The following is a 23,107-nucleotide window of genomic DNA, read 5'->3' as shown; positions in this document are numbered from 1 at the left end:
GAAGAGGTGGGTCTTGGAACTGTGCTTCAGATGGAAAGTTCTGTAGGAAGGGGAATCTGCTGTGATGGCGGTTTGGAATCATAGAAGAATGTGGGGGTGAAGGACTGCATCTGGGATCCCCATTGCCAGTGCGGAGAGAGTGCTCCTGGTCCTTGTCATTCTCCAGAGGCCAGTGCCATGTGTAGGACACACATGCGTTTAAAAAAAAAAAAAAAAAAAGCCAAAACCGGTTTGGCTCAGTGGATAGAGCGTTGGCCTGCACACAAAAGGTCCCAGGTTCGATTCCGGTCAAGGGCATGTACGTTGGTTGCGGGCACATCCCCGGTGGGGGGTGTGCAAGGGACTGCTGATCGATGCTTCTCTCTCATCGATGTTTCTGGCTCTCTATCCCTCTCTCTTCCTCTCTGTAAAAAAAAATCAATAAAATATATTTTAAAAAAATCAAACCTCTCCCCAGCACTAATCTAGAAGGACAGATTGGGGATTTGCCTGTTTTTGTTTTTTAAGTATATGTATTTTTTACTTCAGAGAGGGAGCAGAGAGAGAAATCAGTGATGAGAGAAAAATCATCGATGGACTGCCTCTTGCACACACACACACACACACACACACACACACACACACACCCCGTACTGGGAATCTAGCCCACAGCCCGGTCATGTGCTCTGCTGGGAATTGAACCATGACCTCCTGCTTCATAGGTAGACACTCACCCAGTGATCCGCACTGGCTGCGAAGGGTCTGCCTGTCCTATATAATAGAAGCCTAATATGCTAAGTGTCTGGTGGTCCATTCAACCAAAGTATAATATGCTAATGATATGTTAGGGCTGCTTAACTGCTCACTATGACGTGCACTGACCACCAGGGGCAGATGCTCCAACTGGTAGGTTAGCTTGCTGCTGGGTCTGGTTTATTGGGACTGAGTGAGACGGGCTATTCCCACCCGGGAGCCATGGTCCCTCCTCGGCCCTCACCATGCACTGTGAGGTCCCTTGGCCTGGCCTGTGCCCTATCGCCATCTGCACCCTCAGGGGCTGGCAGCCGATTTTGGCCTGATCGTGCAGGCCAAGCCAAGGGACCCCAATGGTGCACGAATTTGTGCAGCAGGCCTCTAGTTTTTAATGTGACTCATGGAATTGATCTGAAACCTGTGGAGTTAATCATTTATGTTGCAAGTATCTTTTTTTAATTTTATTTTTTTATACAATATATTTTATTGAATTTTTACAGAGAGAAAGGGAGAAGGATAGAGAGTTAGAAACATGGGTGGGAGAGAAACATTTATCAGCTGCCTCCTGCACACTTCCCACTGGGGATGTGCCTGCAACCAAGGTACATGCCCTTGACTGGAATGGAACCCGGGACCTTAAAGTCCACAGGCCAATGCTTACCCACTGAGCCAAACCGGTTAGGGCTATGTTGCAAGTATCTTGAGAGAATGAATGAAGACTTAACAAGAACAGTGCTTGTGGGGTCCTCACTGGCATCCATTGTGGTTACCCAGGAGAGTGACTCAGAACACAGGAACTCACCGCCCTCTCTTCCTCCAGGGGCGGCCTCAGTAACATGCTGTTCCTGTGCGCCTTACCGGACACGGTGGCCTCCGTCGGGGACGAGCCCCGGCAGGTGCTCCTCCGCCTGTACGGCGCGATCCTGAAGATGGTGAGTCCCGGGGCCCTTAGGGACGGGGGCTGTGGACAGGTTAATTCTCTCCTGCTCCGCGGAGGAGATTTTAATGTTTCAGTGGTGTTACTGGGCTATTTTAATATGTTACGTTTATTTAATCGGGCTGTACAACTTGGCTTTTGTTTCTATTCTAAGTGAATTCCTGTTTTTACTTATTATTTGTTAGGAAACGAGTGCAAACATTCCTAGCTTTTATCCACAGAATGTATGATGTCGGTTAAATCTTAGAGTGCCTGATGATGCTCGGATTTCAGCGCAGACTGGGCTGTGAGCCGCTGACGTGGAGGTGTTTTCACAGCACGGTCACAGGTTTTACAGGGCGTCCCAGAGGCAGACCTCAGGGAAGTGGAACTCATTAACTGCCTCCTTGGAGATTTCCTTACAACTTTAAATTCGTTAGATTTACAGTCTTTCCTAATTTTTATATTACTTTAAAATAATTTATTCTAGTTTTAATTAAAGTACCTTATTTGTTAAATTGTCTTAATCTATTATAGGATATCCCAAATGTCTGGATTTTTAAAACTATTTTTAATATCGTGAGTTTACCATTTTACTGACCACACATACACATATTTGATGGATATATTTCTATGGTAGAATTTGATACTCATTTAAATCCTCTTTGGAAGAGCCTATTTTTTTATCTTTATAAAATGGAGAATATAATTTTTAGAACACTAGTCTCAGCTCAATCTAAAAAGCAGGTCATGTCCATATCTATGATAATTTGATTATGTTTAGAAATATTAATAATTAAGATTGGCACTTTATATGTTAATTCATTAAAAATTGGTCATAATTTGACTGAATCTTTTCACTGGATAATTTTTCCTTGACCCTGACAAGCTGTGAAAGTGGTTAGGATCTGAGAGAGTTGGAAACAGTCAGTCTGCTGTGAGAGTGTGTGCACTTTGCTGAGGCGAGCTGAGGCCGTTACAGTTAGGCACACACAGCTGAACTCCAGCGACCTTCACCCGACAGTGCACAAGCAGAAAAGGTTCTTCTGTTGCCACGCAGTTTAGTTTTTTTAATTTAATCACGTTGCAGTTTCCAATCACAGTTTTTGAAATATCCACTTGATGTCCTTTTGGCCCTTTTAATAAAGTCAGTCTTTATCCACTTTCTTTGAAGACTTTTCCATTCTGTAACAAGCCCATTTCTGTTTGTTTCTGTGTGCTTTCATTTAAGCAGTACTTTTAAACACTTTAATGACCAGCTATTGGAATTGCATGTGATAAACTCATTTTTCTTGGGGGGGGGGGGGGAACTTTCTTTGCCTCATAGGTGGAAATCATAATTACTTTATTGAATCCTTAGTTTAAACACCTTTTTTTTTTTTAGAAATTTAAGTTTGAACCTTGTAAAATTATCAACCCTACAGCTTCAAATTTAAATATTTTTGGTCCCCAGGTTCTTCAGGATTTATCAGGGGCACTTGTTGCCAGTTAGACTTTCAGACATTAAGACTACTTTTGACAACACTAGAGGGGAAATGCAGGGACCCAGACAAGACCACGGTAAGAGAGAAGGAAAGTAGAGGTAGGCTAAGGAGCCAGAGAGAGGCGAGCTGGACAGCAGTTATGTGTTTTAAAAGTTGAATTTTCACAACACTATCAGGGATTTTATCGTGAACTTAAATTCTTTAGCAAATATTTTTTACTCAATTTAAAAATTTCTGATATCTTATCAATTCCTTGAATCTGGCCTATAAGGGAAGGAGAGAGATTTATAATCTACAATGACACTTTTCTTCCCAAAACAAGGACAAAATTGCCAGAATTGACAGTAACTTGTCAGGATTGGCATTAAGAGATGTAGCTGAAGGCAGTTTAATATAGTACAGTGCAAATATTATACTTTCCCTTTTTACTTTGCGTTATATGGAAGCACACGCATCTCTATACATGATTGTGCATTTATGGAAATATAATTGGTATCACCTAAATCAGCTATATAAATGCAGTTGTAGCATCCTTTTGAGGTGGATTAAAATAAGCTCCTTCCTTTAAAAATTTTAATCGATGACTGTGCATAATATGTATTTTCTCATAATACTTTGCTGCTTTGCTTAATTATATGATAGACAGGTTTAGTTTAGTGTGTCCCTTTCCCCCTTCTTGTTTTAAGCTTTTGACATTTTTAATCTCTGTGATAATGAAATAATTAAATAGAAATCTTTGATTTACATTTATAGTCATTTACAAATGACTTAGTTTAAAATAATGAGAGATTTCTCACCTTTTTTTTTGTCCCTTCCTCTGGTGTTGTGCGATGTCTAACTTCCTTATTTCCAGAGTGGCAAGGAAAGGGCTGCTGCTTGGTGCAGTCCACTAAGGGTTCAGTAGCGGAAAGCCACGGTAAAACCTTCCACTTGGTCCAAAGCCCAGTTTCTGTCCCTTATTTTTGTATAGGATGAGCCATAAGCAGATTCCTAATTATGTTTTGAAGGTCTTATTTGGGATTTGTGTTCCTTAAAGGGGCTTATTAAAAGTCCTGTGTTAGACAGGGAAAGAATGGGTCCATTCAAGAACATAAAAAAAGAAACACAGTTTTGAAAAACTGCTGTACAAAATATTATTTGTAGGGAATTATTAAATATAGAAATATTGGTCTAATCTTAAAGTAATACATGTCAATATAATTCAGTGTCTATTTCACAGACTAGCTCTAATTTTAATGAGGAAGAGGTTATTTACATTCGCTGTGTAGTCAGTGAAAACTGAATTCAACTATAAAACTGCCCCTAACTTAAAGTAGGGTGGTATAATAGTTTTTTGTTTTGTTTTGGGCTTAATAGGAGTTTTGAGAAGAAATACTAGTTTAACTTTGCCATGTGGTAAGAAATGTCATTGCTAGAAAAGAGCTTGACATGATAAAGTTAGCTATAAATGTAACCTGATTTTTTTCCTTTCTGGTACTGGGAAGGAACATGTGCTCTGCAGCATCCAGTAGCAGCCTTTTCAAAGAAGCAAGTCTGGCTGATTACAAATAACCAGTTTGCTTATTTATCATGAATTGTGGAAGACACATGTCAGTACGTATTGTTCTCTCGATGTAACCTGTGCCAGTTGGCGGAAGGCTCAGAGGGTTGCTCTGTCCCTTCCTCTGTCCGAACGGTGGCTGTGTGGAGCCAGTCCCTCTGTGCATGAATGGGGAGATTTGGCCTCACCGTTCTGAACGGTCTCACAGGCATGGATGTTTATAATATACATCAACGATCTCTCGAGTGTGGTCTGGGAAATGCTTTGTGTTTTTGAGTAATAGAAGGCTAATATTAGTGCTTGTTTGAGTACTAACCGTAATACGATTAAAGGTATCCAGGCACAACGCAGATATGTGTTAGTGATTCAAAAGATTAAAATTTGGTACATGGTCTTTTTTGAATGCAGAAAACAAAATCTGCTCTTCCCAGTTTCCTGTTAACCCCAGTTTAATTAAAAGTTACCTCCCAGTCAAATATAGAACAGCCCAGAGATAGCTAATAGTAAATTATTGGCTCCTGAGAAATTGTCATTTCTCTGTGGAACTAAGGTCACCTTTACTGTGCAGACAGTGTGACCGAGGCCCCTTCACACAGGCCCCACATGTCCCCCGTGACTGAAAGTCATGTCCCGGTAACTGAGGACTCGGAACGAGGGTTATCACGAGCTAAGTTATGTTTATTCTGCGTTAAAATAAAAATATTCCACTGTACTTTGAGTATGCTGTAATTATATCTGTCTCTAAGGTAGTCACACTTACCTCTCGGAAATCAAACCTTTTTCTACTTTTGTATTCCCATTTGGTCCACCCAATATTTCTTTTAGCTAGTACTTGACAAAGATAGTCACCAAATTATGATCTGTAGTCCTTCCATACCTGCTTTGGTGCCTTCTTTTGATAACTAAATAAACCACGCACAACTGTGTCTAATTTTGACATATACAAAGTGTCTTTGTCTTGCTGGTCTTAAATGATGTTTGAGATTTATAGCATGAGCCAATACCGATTCTGGGCCCTGGAACGATGGTGTGACGCAGCCCGCCCCGGGAAGGAATGTCTGTGTTGGGGGGCGTGAGGGCGTGGGGAATGTACCACTTTAGCTGTATGTGCATGTGTTCTCTGCTGCAGGCTTGTCCATGCGATCGTGCCTGGAGCACTCTGGTTTCCAGGTGACAGACACGATTCACGGTATAGTATGAGTCCTCTGAAGTCGGAGCATTCTCTACAGCTTTAATTTCCTTCTTTCAGCTCTTGGTTTCAAGAAATGCTTTTTAAAAAGAAGTTGTAATGCTTTTGTTAAGTAGCACCAGCTACAGTTTGTGCTGTGTATTAAAGAGGGTCAGTGATTAAGATGTCAGAATGTTATATATTGAATATTCCACTTTTTATTTTTTGAGGGGTTTTGCTTTGTTTTTGCCCAAGGTAAATCAGATTCCCTTCTTCTGTTTCCTCAGTAGAAAATGACAGGCATTCAGTTATTTTAGAAATTTATGGGCCTCAGCCTGAGAAATCAATTGAAGCGTTAATCTTCTTCCTTCATAGCACTTAGCGTTGCATTGAAGTTTTGGTCAGAGTTGTAAACGAACTTTCTTCCTTGTCTGATCAGTTAGTATCCTCTTCCCTGTCCCCGGTGGGTCCCTGGCAGCTTTACCCGCTCAGCAATGCTGATCCGGGTTGGAAGCGTACACAGGCCTGAGAGCCAGGGCCCTCGCTCCCCCTGGAAACGGCTTCCAGCTCAGCCCTTGGCTGTTTATGCCGAAGCTCCTTTCACCGCCAAGCCTCAGGAGTCCTGGGCAGCGGTGACCCTGGTCAGACAGACATTTTGGGAAGGGCCTAGAAGGAGCCTTCTTTACCAAGAGCTGCTCCCCTGTCTTCATTGGCTCTGTCTGTAGAAGTTCTAGCCTCCTGTTGATGTTCAGCAAGTCACCCAATTTTACAAAATTCAAAAGAATGTTCCTTGGGATAATATAAGATACTCTAGAGACTACCGTAAAATATTAGAACTTGTCTGTCTAAATTATAATTCATATATCCTCATTAAATAATCACATAGGCTCTATTTTAAACCATTGCATTGTCATCTTAACATTTAAATACGTTCTGTAAAGTATTTTCAGGAAATGCTGTAAGAAACCATAACAGCAATAGTTCACATCGAACATATAATAACACTGGAAAACTCCTAGGAATCCTGGAGAAGGAAGGTTAGGGTCCACGGTAACATTAAGAAGAAGCGTGCTGCAGGATTTTAATGGGGAGAGCCATGACTGCTGTGACTTCTGTGGATCGAGATTCTCAAGCTGCTTCCACCCGAGCTCAGCAGAGAGGAATCCAGTCCCCGTGTACAGACATGGTGACAGGTGCCGTCCCTGTGCTGAGAATCCTCCTGGAGACTCGAGTGTGGTCAGCAGCAGGGTGAATCTGAGAAGTCTTCAGCCTTGCAGACTGCAGGGTAAAGCCCGTGTCATCCCAGCTCAGTGTTACTGAGCCTTCAGACAGGACGCACGGCCGTTATTCTCAGGGTGAATGTGAGAGTCTGGGCGTGGGTGAGCACTCAGCTCACAAGTGTCAGCCCAGGTCCGTGGAGAGAAGGGAGGATTCTGGACCACGTCTTAGGTGCCCTGAGGTTGAGTCTAGCTTAACATTTGGATTATTCTTTCTTCACTCATTTCTGGATTCCAAAGCACTTTTTAAAATATGTATTTTTATTGATTTCAGAAAGGAAGGAAGAAGGAGAGAGAGAGAAACATCAATGATGAGAGAGAATCCTTGATCGACTGCCTCCTGCATGTGCCCTTGACCGATGCTCTATCCACTGAGCCAGACTGGCCAGGGGTCCAAAGCATGTTTAAAGGCCACAACCAACTCCTTTATCAGATCGATAGCCTTTGAAAGAGACGGCCCATTCAGTTGTTTTTTGATGGGGACGAGCTATTAGGAAGGAGAGAATGTCTCCCATGTTTCTGTAAAACACTCTTCTTTGTATCTAAAAAATTGTTTTTAACATAGTGGCTACCTCCTTATGACATTGTCCATAATTGATGATGATTGATTTCCTAGGTAGCGTTTGGGTTTATTACACTATTGATGACATGTTCTTCTTTGTGGCTGACCCATCACTTCTCCCAGCCAGCCCCGCAGCCGCTCAGCAGTGTTGGATCTTTAAAGCTATTTTGAAGATAAATATTTCAGGTAGTACAAACGACATTTGGGTAGCTGTATGCCACTGCATGCCCCTGGGACTAATTTATTTATAGACACCCATCCACAGACTCTGGGGAAAACCAAGTGCTGCTTGGTTTAGTCTCACAAATGTTGTGGTTCTATTAAAGTAGTCTAGCCAGAAAGCTGACTCTGTCACTAGAGGAGCCTTTATTAAGAACTGGCCCCTAAAAAGAGCTAATCTTGCCCAATGGCTTAAACAAATTTAAAGTAATAAAATGATTAGATTGTGAAACATTAGGTAACTTAAAGTAGGACATTTTTGAATCCTAAAATTATATATGACAATTAAATCAAGTGTTATTTTCTTATCCCAGCTCCTAAAGATATTTTATTACCAGTGGATTTTTATCTCTGCAAATCACTTAATAGAACATTTTGAAAACTAATAACCTGTAATATGAACATTTTCTTTTTTCATGGTCATCTTTAAAATTCAAAAGTCTTTTAAATGGGATTTTTGTCAGAAAAAGCAACATTGGAAACCTTGAACCAAAAGTATTTATTATAGAAGTAACATATACTTTTAAGTACTTTTTGAGGTATGTATGGAAGTAAGTAAAGTAAAACATGGGAGTCCTGCCCTAGCTGGTTTGGCTCAGTGGATAGAGTGTCGGCCTGTGGATTGAAGGGTCCCTGGTTCAATTTGCGGCCCAAGGCACACCCCTCAGTTGCAGGTTTGATCCCTGGCCCTGGTTGAGGCATACGCGGGAGGCAGTCAGTCGATGTGCCTCTCTCACATGAGGGTTTTCTCTCTCTGTCTCTGCCCCTCACTTCCACTCCCTCTAAAAATCAGTGGGAAAATATCCTGAGTGAGGCCTAACAGTACAACCCCCTCCAAAGAAAAGGGAAAGCCCTTTATTCTCTCGTCTTACCATTTAAACTTTTAGGAACTTGGGTTTTCAATTTCAACATTCTTGGCCAATCACAATCTCTTTCAGCTTTTAAAATTTTTATAACATTAAAGCAAAATGTAAACCATACTGTTTTATTGTTATTGCTACCACTTTAGTCTTTTATTTCCTACATCACAGTCTAATGAATACGTGGATTATAAGGAATACTTATACATTCTCTGAAAACCAAAATAGGAGGAAAAGAATGAGGAAGAAGGAAGGAAGCCAGTGGCAGTATATTTTTAATTATCGCTGGGTGTCTTCTTTTTTTATAGTAACATCTTTATCCATTTAAAGTGTACAACTCAGTGGTTTTTAGTATATTCATAGAATTAGGTGTCTATTTGATGCATTATGACTTCTTAAGTCTTAACGTTTCATTGTTTCTTTTGTAAACTTTTATTATGGAAAACTTCAGATTGCGGCCCATAGAGTATAATGAAATGCAAGCCCCCAGCATACCCCTCTCCCTCTGACCAGTCTTCTCTCCTCTTCCCCACATTCCCTCTCCGGGATTATTCTGAAGGAAACCCAGACACCACTCTATTTCTCCCGTGAATGTTTCAGTCTGCATCTAAGGTGATTTTTAAAAAGATGATCAGAATAATATTCACATTTAAAAGTCTTAGTAATTATTTGAAATTAAATAACCAGTCAGGGTTCAAATTTCTAATAAATATAAATTCTCAGCTTTATTTATAGCTTATAAAAGCTAATTTTTATGAATGTGCAAGTTAGTTGACAAAAATATTGAAGTCATGTTACATTTTTTACATTATATTTCATATCTTCTTGATGTAATTTTTTTCCTCTGAAGTAAAAACCCACAGATTCCAGGATATATTTTTCTTACTGTCTTCCAGGACAGAAACGTCTCTGACCTTTGGGCAGTGTGAGCCTCTCTTCTTGGCTTATCTCAGGAGGAGGCCTCTTCTCTCACCTTTTCATGATATCTTATTGTTTTGAGGTTTCCTGGATCTTTCCCAGGTCTGAGGGAACCTGAGCATTCTGTACTGAGGAAACAGAACCGAAGGCTGACTGCAGCAGAAGTCCGTCTTACCTTCATGATGGTGTTCTTGGGCAGCAGTCATGCGTGCATTTGGGGGTGGGCAGGTGGGAAGTTATTTTCACTGAATGGTTGCTAATATGTTCAAAAGTCATGGCCTCGGGAACTAAACCAATTCTGACTTTGGATGAAGTCACTTGCTTTTGAGAGCACCATTAGACAAGGATAAGGGACTTCTGTTGACTTAATAACCCATTAACTGTATCTAAGAAGATACAGTTTGAGTAATAACAACCTAGGAATAACGATAGTCATTTAGAACTCTGTACAGGTCAAATCCAGTTACAACAAATTTCAGTAAGATATCTAAGTTCCTTATTTGTCTTCAAGTTTTTCCTACAAAGTATCAGATATTAGAGATAATAGAACTTCCTTTATGCTTAACTTCCCTAGGGGAGAAAAAGCAAAAGGATATAATGTTTTGGGGACATTTCTACCCCATTCAGTGTTTCAATGAACACTGTGGCCAGTGTTCCCACTGCTGGAATCATGGATGTGAGTTTGCCATCTCCCTGGCTGCACCTTGAGCTAGCCACCTTGAACTTCATGGTGTCAGAATGTTAATTTATTCATGCCATCCTATTGATAAAAGTGTTCAAGCACCAGCATTTACTTGGTGCTTTTGGGAAAGACATAAATCAGAGATGATATCCATATGCATAAGTACCTTGTAGGCCACGGGGAGAGGAGACCAAGTCTAAGGTAACAGTGTAATCATGAGAGTATTTTAGATTAAAGCTTTCATGATACCTAATTACTCCCTCCTAAGATTGATCACATCTTACACCTAGCCATCAGCAGAGGTCTAAAAGTATTTCTAAAATATTTTCATTTTTGTAGCTCTCAGTGTAACGGGATTTAACCTGTACCACCTTTTCATCAGAGAGATGCAAATTGCACAAAGTGTTTTATATCCCTTTTGTATTTTCTGTTCTTTATACAAAATGTGCTTAACTGTATGGTAAATACATTATCGATTATATGTAAGTGCAGGTCTTTGCAGATAGCTTCATGCACATTAATATTTATTTTGTTTATTTTTATGTTCAGTAAGCTAGAACATATACTGTTTATATAAAACATGTTAAAATGTCTGTGGAAAGTTACTTCTGTGTGTGATGGATGGGATTGTTGAATAAATCACTAGGTTTTTGAACGGTGCTAGAGTAGCTGGTGTTGCTTAACGTGGCATTTTTTTTCCTGTCCACACTTTCTACCCTTGGTACAGGTATTTTTGATAAAGCTGTGGAATGGAAAGGTATGTTTTTCACGGGGTGTCCAAGAATCTTTTACCTTAACATTTTTAAAGAGCTTCCTTTATGGGCTTCTTCTGTGTCTGACATAAGCAGACTTTAGTTTAATTTTAACAACATATTTTTAGAGGCAATATTTGAGTATAGACCTTTGACGTGACCTTAAGTTTATGACTTGCTTCCCCAGGCCCTGGCTAGCAGATAGCAGGAAGGTCTCAGGGCGCTTGGGTGGGGGTTGCTTTGGGAAGAAATGGCCGGGGCCATGAAGAAAGAACACAGGCAGAGTGGAAGATGGTGGTTCGCGATGTAGTTGTTGTTATTGCTAGAATCCTGGTTACCAGTCATTTGCAATTTCATTGCGCAGTGATGTGAAAATATCCCTTCATACGTTAATACGTGACATAAGTGAGAGCCCTGATTAAATCTGCACAAACCTCTCTTTGGTGGAGGACACGTTTATACTGAGAGGAACAAGCAGGGTTAGTCTGAAAGCACCACATTGGCAGGCTCGTCTGCACAGTTTCTGTGCCAGGTCACCTGCCTGCACAGCTTTCCCTGTGAGTTCTGTGCCTGCCACTGGCGGCTGTGCCCTCCCTGTTCTTGCTGAAAGAAGGCCTTTCTCCAGGGACAGAGCCACCTGGCTAACCAGGGCAGACTCAGCTTGACCATGTGCTCTGGAAGGCCTCGTTGGAAGAGCGCCCTCTGTTGCTTTCCTCCAGCAATGAAATTGTGAAGTGGTACACCAGAGTGCTGAGTCACAGCTGCTTGGTCCCACAGCACAGCCCTTCCTGTAAAGAAACGAGCGCTCTCCGGGTGTTGGTCCCGGTGTGGACACCGGTGGTGCAGCTTAGACATCAGTGGACTGAGCCACACGCTTTAATCGGTGATGTTGGTTACCCTGGCTGTTCTGGTGGCTGCAAAGTTAGCGCCTTCTGCTTGTTCCCCATCTCACCGGAAGTGTTTACTTTTTCTCATCCATAGAGGTCCTGTAATAAGGAGGGATCCGAACAAGCTCAGAATGAAAATGAATTTCAAGTAAGTAATGAAATCCATTCTGCATCTGTGTGAGGGGTAACCCGTTAGCCGGCCTTGGCCACTCTGGTGGGGCAGTATCTGCAGGACCCTGGTTGTCTGTCCATCTGTCTGAGAGGATGGGCTCTTGGTGTTTGGGAGCCACCTCAGTAAGCCCGAGAGGACAGTGGCTGATCCAGTTCCTGCTGAGGTAGAGCATGTGTGTGTCTTTTGGGCGACCTGGGAGCATTTGGGGGACTAAGGTGGCAGTTTGCGGTGACATTGTGCATGATGTTCTGGTGGAGACCTGGATCTCACTGCTGCCGTGTTAGCACTGCCCAGCCGTTCCCCCCGGGGCAGGAGGAGTGTTACTTACATAAGGCACCCGGTAGAAGGGTGTCTCCCTCAGTTACAAGCTTTGAGTTAGAATGACCCCACTTTGTAAAACGTATACATTCAAAAGATCTCACTAAAAAAAACAAGATGGCGGCATAGGCGAGCAACTAACCTGCTGCCTCGCACAATTTCAAAACTACAACTAACGGACAAAACGTCTGTCACCCAGAACCACGGGAAGCTGGCTGAGAGAGAGGAGCACAGCGCTGAAAAGCTGAAAAGCCTAGGAACGGAGGCCCGCGAATCGGGGTGGTGGCGGGCAGCTGGGTGCGCGGCTTCTTTTCAGCCAGAAGGGAAACTAGCTCCGATCGCTCTGAAATCCAGTTTCTGGGGTCACGCGGGGACCCAGGTCCTACAAGGAGAAGCTGGTCTGTCGGCCATCGGGTCCGAAAGTGAGGGTGACTTTTTTGCAGAGGTGCGTGCAGCAATCATTATTTACTGCACTGGAGTGTGGGGACTTGGAAACACTAAAAGGCAGAGGCGGCTGGTGGCAGCCACCGCTGTTTGCCACGCCCCAGCCTAGTGATGTCCTGAGGCCCCGCCCCGAACATTCTACAAACCCGCCCAGGCTCCACACAGCTGCTTTGGCATAAGAGGCGAAAATGCTGAGAAAAGGAAGGAGTTCTCAAACAAAAGAAATGGAGAACAAAAGGCTGGATATAGAGTTCAAAACCACGGTTATAAGGTTTTTCAAGAATTTCCTAGAAAAGGCCGATAAATTTAACAAGACCCTTGAGGATATGAAAAAGAAATTAAACCAACTAGAAATTTAACATACACTGGCTGAAATAAACAGCAGACCAGAATGCAAGAATCAAGTCAAAGATTTGGAATACAAAGAGGCAAAGGACACTTTTCCGGAGAAGCAAGAAGAGAAGAGAATCCAGAAAGTTCAAGAAAGTGTAAGAAGCCTCTGGGATAACTTCAAGCGTACCAACATCAGAATTATGGGAGTGCCAGAAGAAGAGAAAGAGCAAGACAGTGAAAACCTATTTGAAGAAATAATGACCGAAAACTTCCCCCATCTGGTGAAAGAAATATAAACTTACAAGTCCAGGGAGTGCACAGAACCCCAAACAAATGGAATCCAAAGAGGACCACACCAAGACACATCATAATTAAAATGCCAAGGGCAAAAGACAAAGAGAGAATCTTACAAGCAGCAAGAGAAAACGTCAGTTACCTACAAGGGAGCATCTATACGAACATTAGCTGATTTCTCAACAGAAACTATGAAGGCCAGACGGGAGTGGCAAAAAATATTCAAAGTGGTGAATAGCAAGAACCTACCCAGCAAAGTTATCATTCAGAATTGAAGGGCAGATAAAGAGCTTCACAGATCAGGAAAAGCTAAAGGAGTACATCACCACCAAACCACTATTATATGAAATGCTAAAAGGTGTTCTTTAAAAAGAGGAAAAAGAAGAAAAAAGTAAAGATAAAAATTATGAACAACAAATACATACCTATCAACAAGTGAATCTAAAAGTCAAGTGAATTAAAAATCTGTTGAACAGAATAAACGTGAATATAATAGAATCAGGGGCATAGAATGGGAGGGGGTTGATAATTCTCGGGGAAAGGAGTGTCTGTGTGGGGGGTATGGGAAGAGACTGGACAAAAATAATATACCTATGGATGAGGACGGAGGGGGGGAGGTAAGGACAGAGGGTGGAGTGGGGCCCAGGGGGAGGGGAACTATGGGGGGAGGGGAAAGGAGAAACAATTGTAATAATCTGAACAATAAAGATTATTTTAAAAATTAAAAAAAAAAGATAGCACTGATGTCATCCTGTCTTCTCTTTGAGGCTCAGAAGTGGGGAGTCGAGCAGTTACCTCCACACTCCAGGGAGGAAACAACCTTTGAGCATACTCTCCTGTTTGTGTATAAGGGATGTGTGTGCACAGGTGCATGTACACACAACACACATGTACATGTGTATCTGTACACATAAATACACTGGCTCTTCTAATTACTAAGTTGTGTACTAGTTATTAAAACAATAAAGACAAGCATAAAAAGAGGGGAGATGATAAAGGAATAAAGTGCTGCTAGTCCCCATGTTCTGCAGGCTGTTTACCTGCACCTGCTCTGGGACCCTGTCCTGAGGGTCTAGAACTGACGGGGAGGCCCCGGGCGGGAAGTGACCGGCATTCTGTCTCTCCCGTTCTGAGCCCGTTAGATGCAGACCTTAGTGCCTGTTGGGAGGTGAAAATGGCGGAGCACTCGGACCTCCACGGTGCTAAGTCCAAAGTATCTTTTCAGTTCTATTATTTTGACTTCTCAGAGCATTTAGCAGGACCCTCATCTATTTTGAGATGTGTTCTTCCCTAAAGGCAGCTGGGACACAGACACAAAGTAAAACTGTCTCCTAATTTTCCTTCTCTCCTTCCTTCTAGGCTCATGTCCTATTGCATTAACTGCTAGAACGCGCCACAGTTCGCTCCACTCCCTCTTCGCATGCTGCCCTCTCTCCTCAGGCCACCAATCCAAACCTTGTCTTTGTGTTTCTCCTGTACACCAGGAGTTCACACCATCTGCTACCATTCTCTCGTAGGGTGGTCACTTAAGTAGCAGGCAGCAGGGTGCCTGAGACCTTGTGACAGAAAGACCACCTGTGGCCCAGGCACTCATTCTAAGATTACTTGTGAGCCTTCTTACCTACCCATTTGTCTTGTAACTTAGTTTTTTCTTTCATTTTCTTCCTTTCCGGATTCTTCCCTCCACACACCATTCCCCTATCTCCCTGCTGTGAATAAATACTGAGCTGTAGCGTCACATAAGAACAAAGAGGCTTGTTCACAGTGTTCAGAGCGGTGCTACAGAGGTTGGGACATCCTCAGGTCTCTTTCTGTCTTCACCGTTTCTGGCAATGCGTTGGCTCAACCCTGGAGGGTTCTGGACCATGTGTGTTCTTTTGCAGTCATCTCCAGAAGCCTTTGCACAATGTGCAAAAGTAATTACTGAAATAATAGTGGGGTTTAAATCTATGGAATTTGAAACTTTAAACTATAAGGGGCATTGAGATTAGAAACGTGTTTGATTCAGTGTCAACCTCAATGACCTTTAACTTATTCTAAACAGAGGAAACTTGACAGCAAACTTTAATTCCAGCAGAACTGAGGGCACAGACAGGAGAAATCTTGGTCGGCGTCCTCTTTGGAAATGACGGGACGGGCTGCAGTTCGGGTGGGGAGCTGTACGGATGGCGAAGCGCCCCTGATGGGAGCCCAGCTGGACTGGGGCCACGGTCAGCCTCCTTGTCCTGCACTCACTCTGACCACGTCCGGCGCGGGGGGGGGGGGGGGGGGGAGGCTGCTGCTTCCTGGGACAGCAGAGCCGGGCGCAGGTGCAGAGCCGGGGACGCCCTGCGCTCTCCTGCGGTGTTCCCGGCGCTGGGCGGGAGGCCCGCAGACAGGTTAGCTGTCGTCAGAGGAGTGAGCGAAGACGTTTTGCAGTTAAATAGAGATGTCAGGAGTTGGTTGTCAGTCATTAAGAGTTTAAAGATTGTCAGTCAAATCCTGCTTTAAATGCACAAACTTTTGATAGGTCAACCCTGTGGCCCTATTGTCATTGTCTCAGACAAAGTCCCCAGAGCAGGAACTACAGGCCCTGGTTTTTCCAAGCTTTGGAGGCTAGAGGTCAAGGGCAGGTGCCTGCACGCTGGGTTCTGGTGAGAGCCCTCTTCCTCCCTGGCCAGATACCAGCTTCTCGCTGGGTCCTCACAGGGTGGAGGGAGAGAGAAGTAGTGAGAGTCCTCTGAGTCTGTTCTTCCAAGAACACTGATCCCCCTAGGGCTCCACCATCATGACCTCAGCGAACCCAGTCACCTTCCAAAGGCCCCACCAAAGGCCCCGATCGCAGTGGAGTTAGTTGGGGCTGCAATTATGGGTTTGGAGGAGGAGGCAGCTTGTTTTATAGCAGTCATTTATATAAAACTTCAAGCTAGTAAAGGAAGACTGGCCCCCCGCGGTGATGGTTAGATCACAGTGGCGGGGATTCCACAAGGTGGCGGCGGCTAGCCTAGAACTGTGGGGATTACCAGCAAATCCACTTCCCCCAAATGTACGAGTGAATTACTTTTAAATTTGACACCGTATCTTTTTAAGTAGCATTTCCTTTTCTTCTTTGTTTCCTTCTTACTAACGTTAGTTTGTATCATTGCTATGAGTTTTGTCTTACTTAATTTTTGTAATGTGTGATTTAAAGAACTTTTTAAAAAATCCTTTCCTAGGGATATGTGTGTTTTTGTTTGGTTTGGTTTATTTTATTGATCTTAGAGGAAGAAAATGAGAGAGACAGACAGACAGACATTGGACATCAGTGTGAGAGAGAGACGATGGAACCTGAAACGGGAGTATGTGCCCTGACCAGGAGTCGGATCCATGCCCCTTCGGTGTAAGGGACAATGCTCCAACTAATTGAGCAGCCTAGTCAGAGCTGGTTTTCTTCTTAAAAAAGACTCTGCCCTGCCTGGGTAGCTCAATTGGTTAGATCACCATTCCAGTATACCAAGGTTGTAGGTGCAATCCCTAGCCAGGACACATACAAAAATCAATTAATGCATCAATAAGTGGAAAATAATTGATGTTTTTATGTTTCTCTCCTCCTCCCTTCCTCTAAAATTAATAAATTAAAAATTTTTTAAAGAAGATGCTTTAACATTTCATGTAATACTGGTTTGGTGGTGATGAACTAACTTCTTTAGGGTTTTCTGGTCTGGGAAACTTTGTCTTTCCATTCTAAATGATAGCTTTGCTGTATAGAATAATCTTGGTTGTAACTTCTTGCCTTTCATAACATTAAGTCTTTCTTGTCAGTCCCTTGTGGCCAGCAAACTTTTTGTTGTGAAATCAGCTAACAGTCCTATGGGAGCTCCTTTGTAGGTAACTTAACTGCTTTTCTCTTGCTGCTTTTAAGATTCTCTCTGTGTCTTTAACGCTTTGTGTTTTAAGTATGATGTGTCTTTAGGTTTATCTCGTTTAGGACTCTGTGCTTCCTGGACTTGTATGTCTGCTTCCTTCACCAGCTTAGGGAAGTTAACCGTTTTCTCCAAATATGGTTTCAGATTCTTGCTCTTCTCCTCCTTGCACCTCCAGAATGCAAATGTTGGCAAATGGAAGTTGTCACGGGGCTCCTTTATACTATCCTTGTCTTTTTTAAATTCTTTTTCCCCCTTTGCTATTCTGATTGGGTGTTTTTTGCTTTTTTTATATTCCAAGTTGCTGTTTTTATTCTCAGCTTCATCTACTCTACTGTTGATTCCCTGTAAATTATTCTTCATTTCAGTTAGTGTATCCTTCATTTCTGACTTAATTGCTCCTGGCATATCAGTGGGAGAGATTTACCCTGAGGCCCATGGCTGCAAGGATGGGCTGTGACATTCAGCTGTGAGGGCCCCCCCACAGAACAGGGCTCGCTTCAGCGGCTGTGGCGCCCATGAGCCTGTCTCTGTGGCGGCGGTTGATGGTGCTTCAACGTGACCTGAAGCTGTCCACCTGGGCACCGATCCTGGGCCCCCAGCAGCGCAGCAGCACGGCTCTTACCGAGGGGTGAGGTGGAAACTCCCGCCCCTGAAAGAACTTTCCGAGATGCCTGCTGAAAGGCTCTGAGAGACTCGGGCGCTCCTCTGGCTAACTTCCCATGTCTTCACCCCAACAGATGGAAACTTTTAACCTGTAACTTGCTGCCTGAGAGAAGAGAACTAAGGAATAGTTTGAATTGAATCCAAAACATGGATTTTGAAGGCAAAATGATTCTAGATCTACATTCGTTTTTAGGACAGAATCATAGATGTTTTGGCAAGAACATTAAATGGCAGAGGAGAAGATCGGGGATGATAGGAGAAAGTAGAAACCTCGAATGCTCCAGGCGCAGGTGCTCATGGGCCAGAAAACAGACCCCTGATCTGAATGAGTGATCGGAAGCTCACTGTAACAGCCCAGGCAGCCGGCAGGCTTTGGCCCTGCGCTTACCACCCAGCACTGTCTGCCCTCACCAGCATGGCGGTCTGTGACCTTGGACAAGATGCCCAGGGTGGGACTCTCACAAGCTTTAAAATTAACAGGAGCCATAAAGGATTGATAGATGTTGTCCCGTCTTTTGAGTCAGTGACCTTAATTAAAGTTAATTTTAAGTCTCATCTGTATAGTGCTTTGAACATGGATCTTACAAATCCAGGTCTTTTAACCTCTTTCTTCATATTAAATATGGGTGATGATAATGCCGATCTTAGAGTTGGTGCGGGATCCGGTGACACTGCTCGTGGGGAGCACTCTGAGCCTGGCCCAGTCAGCCCTCTGACGTCTGCGCTGTTGGTGTTTCAGGGCACTGAGGCCATGGTTCTGGAGAGCGTCATGTTCGCCATTCTCGCAGAGAGGTCGCTCGGGCCGAAGCTCTATGGCATCTTTCCGCAAGGCCGCCTGGAGCAGTTCATCCCGGTAAGATGTCTTTCTCTCTTTTTAACTTTAAATTTTATGTTTAAAATTGATTTTGAGAGAGAGAAACAGTGGATGTGAGAACAGGAACATCATTTAGCTCTCCTGCACACCCCTGCCAGGGACTGAGCCCATAGCGGCCATGTGCTCTGACTGGGACTCAACCAGCAACCTTTGGGGACAAGGGACAATGCCCACCGATGAGCCACACCAGCCATGGCTGCCATCACTCTTTAGCAGCTTGGGAAGCTGAGTGAGCTTCTTTCATTAGTCCACCGTGGCCTGCCACTGACAGCTGCGTGCCCTGTTCCTAGCATAGTGTGGTCATTGTGGAGGATCCAGAGTTGGATAGAGACAGCTTGACTGGCCGTGGTCTGAATCACAGGGCACCTGCTGCTTGTTGAAATGCGCTGGTTAGCCGGGACCAGTTTGGCTCAGTGGATAGAGCGTCGGCCTGCGGACTGAAAGGTCCCGGGTTCGATTCCGGGCAAGGGCATGTGCCTTGGTTGCGGGCACATCCCCAGTAGGGGGTGTGCAAGAGGCAGCTGATCGATGATTCTCTCTCATCGATGTTTCTAACTCTCTATCCCTCTCTCCTCCTCTCTGTGAAAAATTAATAAAATATATTTAAAAAAAAAAAAAAGAAAGAAAGAAATGCGCTGGTTAGGTGCCGGCCCGGAGACTCGCCGCATTGAGCTGGTTCAGAGCAGCCTTGTCAGGAATTTCATGGCATGTTGGCATTTTACAGACACTGGAACGAGGCACAGGGTGTAAGCAGTGTGCCCTTGGCCGTGTAGTTTGCAGTGAGTACCGAAGCCAGAAAGGGAGCAGGGGGCCGTTTCCTAGCTGAGGACACTCGCTCTTCACCCTGTGCCATCCCCCTTTGGATTTTCTTACTTTTTAATACATTTTCATTGATTTCAGAGAGGAAGGGAGAGGGGGGAAGAGAAACATCAGTGATGAAAGAGAATCATTGATCAGCTTCTAACTGCCCACCCCACAGCCCGGCATGTGCCCTGACTGGGAATTGAACTTTCTGGTTCATAGATTGACATTCAACCACTGAGCCATGCCTCACTTTGGACTTTCAGAGAAATGTCTCTGGGTTTCTATGGGGAAGCATTTCTAAGCAGATAGACAAGTCTTAGGTCACTGAGCTCCTGTGAACAGCTGTGGGAAGGCAGCCACACGCACTTGGCCTCGGGCTGCGGTGGGAAAGCTGGGGAAGTCCCACTTGCTGGGCACCTTTTTCTTGAGAGCCTTCCTACCCGTCCGCAGGCCAGGACCCCGCTGTGAACAGTGGGATGGGACTCAGCCGAGCTGACAGCACTGCTGGCCACCACCCCTCCCTGTCAGCGGACTGGCTGCTCCGGCTGGAGAGGAGCTGGATGCGGTCACCGGAACCGCGGAAGCCCTGGTTTCTTTGCGTGGAGGCGGGAGCATACTTTTAGTGCTGGGTCAGCAGAGGGCGGCACAAATTATGAGGGAGAAGGACTTTCAGCTTTAAAATTTCAAAACGAATTGGACCTTTGAAGGTGGTCTGCCCTGACACCCGGCCCACGTCGCTCAGTGGGTGAGTGTCTCCCTGTGAACCAGGAGGGCATGGTTTGATTCTAGGTCAGGGCACATGCCCGGGTTGCAGGCTGGATTCCAAGGAGGGGCATAGTAAGAGGCAGGTTGTCAGTGATTCTCATAATTGATGTTTCGGTTGTCTTCTCCTTTCCTCTCTTTGAAAATCAGTACAAATATACTGAACAAAGAAAGAAAGAAATGCCATGGCAGTTAGTGTGTCACCATCTTCGGGCACAGTGCCCATTCTTAAGGGAGTTTTGTGTGTTAGCTGAGACTTAGACACCCTCAAAACCTGGCTTCTCGTCCTGAGAGAGTGTGAGCTCACACTTTTTTTTTTTTTTTTTTAAATATATTTTATTGGTTTTTTACAGAGAGGAAGAGAGAGGAATAGAGAGTTAGAAACATCGAGGAGAGAGAATCATCGATCAGCTGCCTCTTGCACATCCCCCACTTGGGATGTGCCCGCCACCAAGGTACATGCCCCTGACCGGAATCGAACCCGGGACCTTTCAGTCCGCAGACCGACGCTCTATCCACTGAGCCAAACCGGTTCCCGTTGAGCTCACACTTCTTAGGTTACCTGGATAAATGCCATTTCTAAAACCTTTCTTTGTTCCAGAGCCGACGATTAGAGACTGAAGAATTAAGTTTGCCAAATATTTCTGCAGAAATAGCTGAGAAGATGGCCACGTTTCATGGTATGAAGATGCCATTCAATAAGGAACCGAAATGGCTGTTTGGCACAATGGAAAAGTGAGTGGTCACATCCTTCTCTGACTGAGTTTTACAGCGGCAGCCCCGGGTGCCAGCGGCGATTCCTCTGTCTGCTGTGTGCAGCTTTAGCTGGTGGGGAATGCCTCGTGGATAGATCTTGCTTCCACGTCAGAATCAGTTCCCGGACCAGGAAAGACTTGCAGAAACGCCACTGAAAGGCGGATGGGCAGGAAGTGTGCTTCAGCCGCCTGGGCCGCATGCCCTTCCCTGTCCCCCCACGGAGACCCGGTGGTTACATTGAACTGGAACCCGGGACCAGCTGCCTGAGCAATGCTCTCTGTTCTCTCCTTCTGCAAGGTACCTGAATCAAGTGCTGAGGATTAAATTCACCGAGGGAGCCAAGGTGAAGCAGCTGCACAAATTCCTCAGTTACAACCTGCCCTTGGAGCTGGAGAACCTGAGGTCAGTGAGTGCGTCTGTTTTCTACCCTGACAGCAGCATCCAGAAATGTCACCGGCACAGCCGTCAGTGATCGCCTGCTGAGCATTGCCTCGGGGCCTGCATTCCGGCTGCTCTGCAGGATGGCTTTATGCAGTGGGTTTGTCACCTGGTGGGTGTTACAGGAGTGATGTCACTTGCTGTTCACTCACAGAGGTTACGTGGCGGGAGTGCAGGCCCGCAGGCACGGTGGCTGGCTGTGGCAGCAGTGCACCAGGGTAGTAGTTTTTTCTGAAACAAAACCAAAACAAGCAGCCATGGGGACAGACTGGGAGTGGGAGCCAGTGCGGGGACCGTGCGCCCCACGCTGCGGGGAGATACAGGAAGACGCTTGACATCGCTGTCTGAATAGACGCCATATGGAGTCTTCAGAGGCTGGGGGTGCAGACTCAGCACACGTGCCCCGAGTGCGAGTGTTTACACCTTTAGTACGCAGGGTGTGAGAGTCTGCTGAGCTGGGCTTTGTGATTGGTAACCAAGGCCTTCTTCAAGGCCCTTCTGTTCCATCAAGAGAGACAAAAACAAGAAAATAGAGAATGTTAAGTTGTGATAAGTGTTCTCAAGGAATCGAGAGGCCAAAACAGCGATGCGCTCTGGTCAGTGGCCAGTCTGGCTCTCAGAGGAGGGACTGCAGGAGGAGAGGAAAGGAGAGGGAGAGGCTGAGGGCAGGCCGTCCTGGAGCCTGGCCCACGCAGGACAGTTCCACAGCGACAGACGTCACGCAGAGGCCCGTGTTGTGTGGGGCACTGATACGGGGGCAGGGGGGGGGGGGGTGGTGTTGAGACGGCAGGGCTGTTTGCATTGGACTTCTTAAAAGCTTGGTACGTAACGGCAAACCCTTTCTTTTCCAGATCACTGCTTGAATCCACTCCATCTCCAGTTGTATTTTGTCATAATGACTGTCAAGAAGGTGAGACTTGCCTCCATTATGTGTGCGTGTGCACTAAAAGGTGGCCTCTGGGTGTACAGCAGGTGCCAGGTGTGCAGGAGAGAGAGGATTTGAGGCATTAACTTACGGCACAGCCAGACATGAAGTGTAGCATAACTATTAAAAAGGAAGAGGGAGCACTAGAAATCTTGCTTCTCAGCATGTCATGAATTTGGCTCAAATAAATTCATAAGAATTCTCAAAAGGGGGGGAAAAAAGAGGTTGAATTTTATACAGGCCAATAGAAAACCTCCAGGATATATTGAAAGAGAAAAGCATATTTTAGGAAAACATGTAGAATATCATCCCATTTCTGTAAAAAAAACAATATATTCAGGAAAAACAGAATATTCACTTAAACTGCGAGGTGGGATAAAGGCTTCAGCTTCCTAAGTCTGTGCTTGTGCAGTGTGACGCCTGTCTGGACTGGCTGCAGCCTG

General features: G+C 44.7%; 1 protein-coding gene and 2 long non-coding RNA genes across 5 annotated transcripts in view; 2 read left to right on the top strand and 1 right to left on the bottom strand.

Moving 5' to 3' along the window:
• Window positions 1–23,107, top strand: part of CHKA (choline kinase alpha) — a 39,139-nt gene that overhangs the window by 9,280 nt on the left and 6,752 nt on the right. Inside the window, exons 2-8 of one of the 3 annotated variants that reach the window (XM_084893770.1) lie at window positions 1,553–1,664; window positions 11,086–11,115; window positions 12,092–12,145; window positions 18,845–18,958; window positions 21,147–21,280; window positions 21,599–21,703; window positions 22,591–22,649. In XM_084893770.1, coding sequence (XP_084749896.1) covers window positions 1,553–1,664; window positions 11,086–11,115; window positions 12,092–12,145; window positions 18,845–18,958; window positions 21,147–21,280; window positions 21,599–21,703; window positions 22,591–22,649 — 608 coding nt within the window. The remainder of the gene's footprint in view (window positions 1–1,552; window positions 1,665–11,085; window positions 11,116–12,091; window positions 12,146–18,844; window positions 18,959–21,146; window positions 21,281–21,598; window positions 21,704–22,590; window positions 22,650–23,107) is intronic. The other 2 variants (XM_084893768.1, XM_084893769.1) reach the window with 2 other exon arrangements.
• On the bottom strand, window positions 6,056–12,119 carry LOC311627351. The gene is made up of 2 exons (XR_014795893.1): window positions 8,044–12,119; window positions 6,056–7,692 (listed from the first exon to the last, which is right to left on the bottom strand). It is a non-coding gene; the product is annotated as an uncharacterized lncRNA (long non-coding RNA).
• On the top strand, window positions 18,981–20,860 carry LOC311627352. Its single transcript, XR_014795894.1, has 2 exons — window positions 18,981–19,354; window positions 19,604–20,860. It is a non-coding gene; the product is annotated as an uncharacterized lncRNA (long non-coding RNA).

Source organism: Pipistrellus hanaki (assembly GCF_964339955.1).
Source record: "Pipistrellus hanaki genome assembly, chromosome: 9".
NCBI lineage: Eukaryota > Metazoa > Chordata > Mammalia > Chiroptera > Vespertilionidae > Pipistrellus > Pipistrellus hanaki.
The sequence above is the reverse complement of the archived record's forward strand: the minus strand, read 5'-3'. Positions and strand labels throughout refer to the sequence as shown.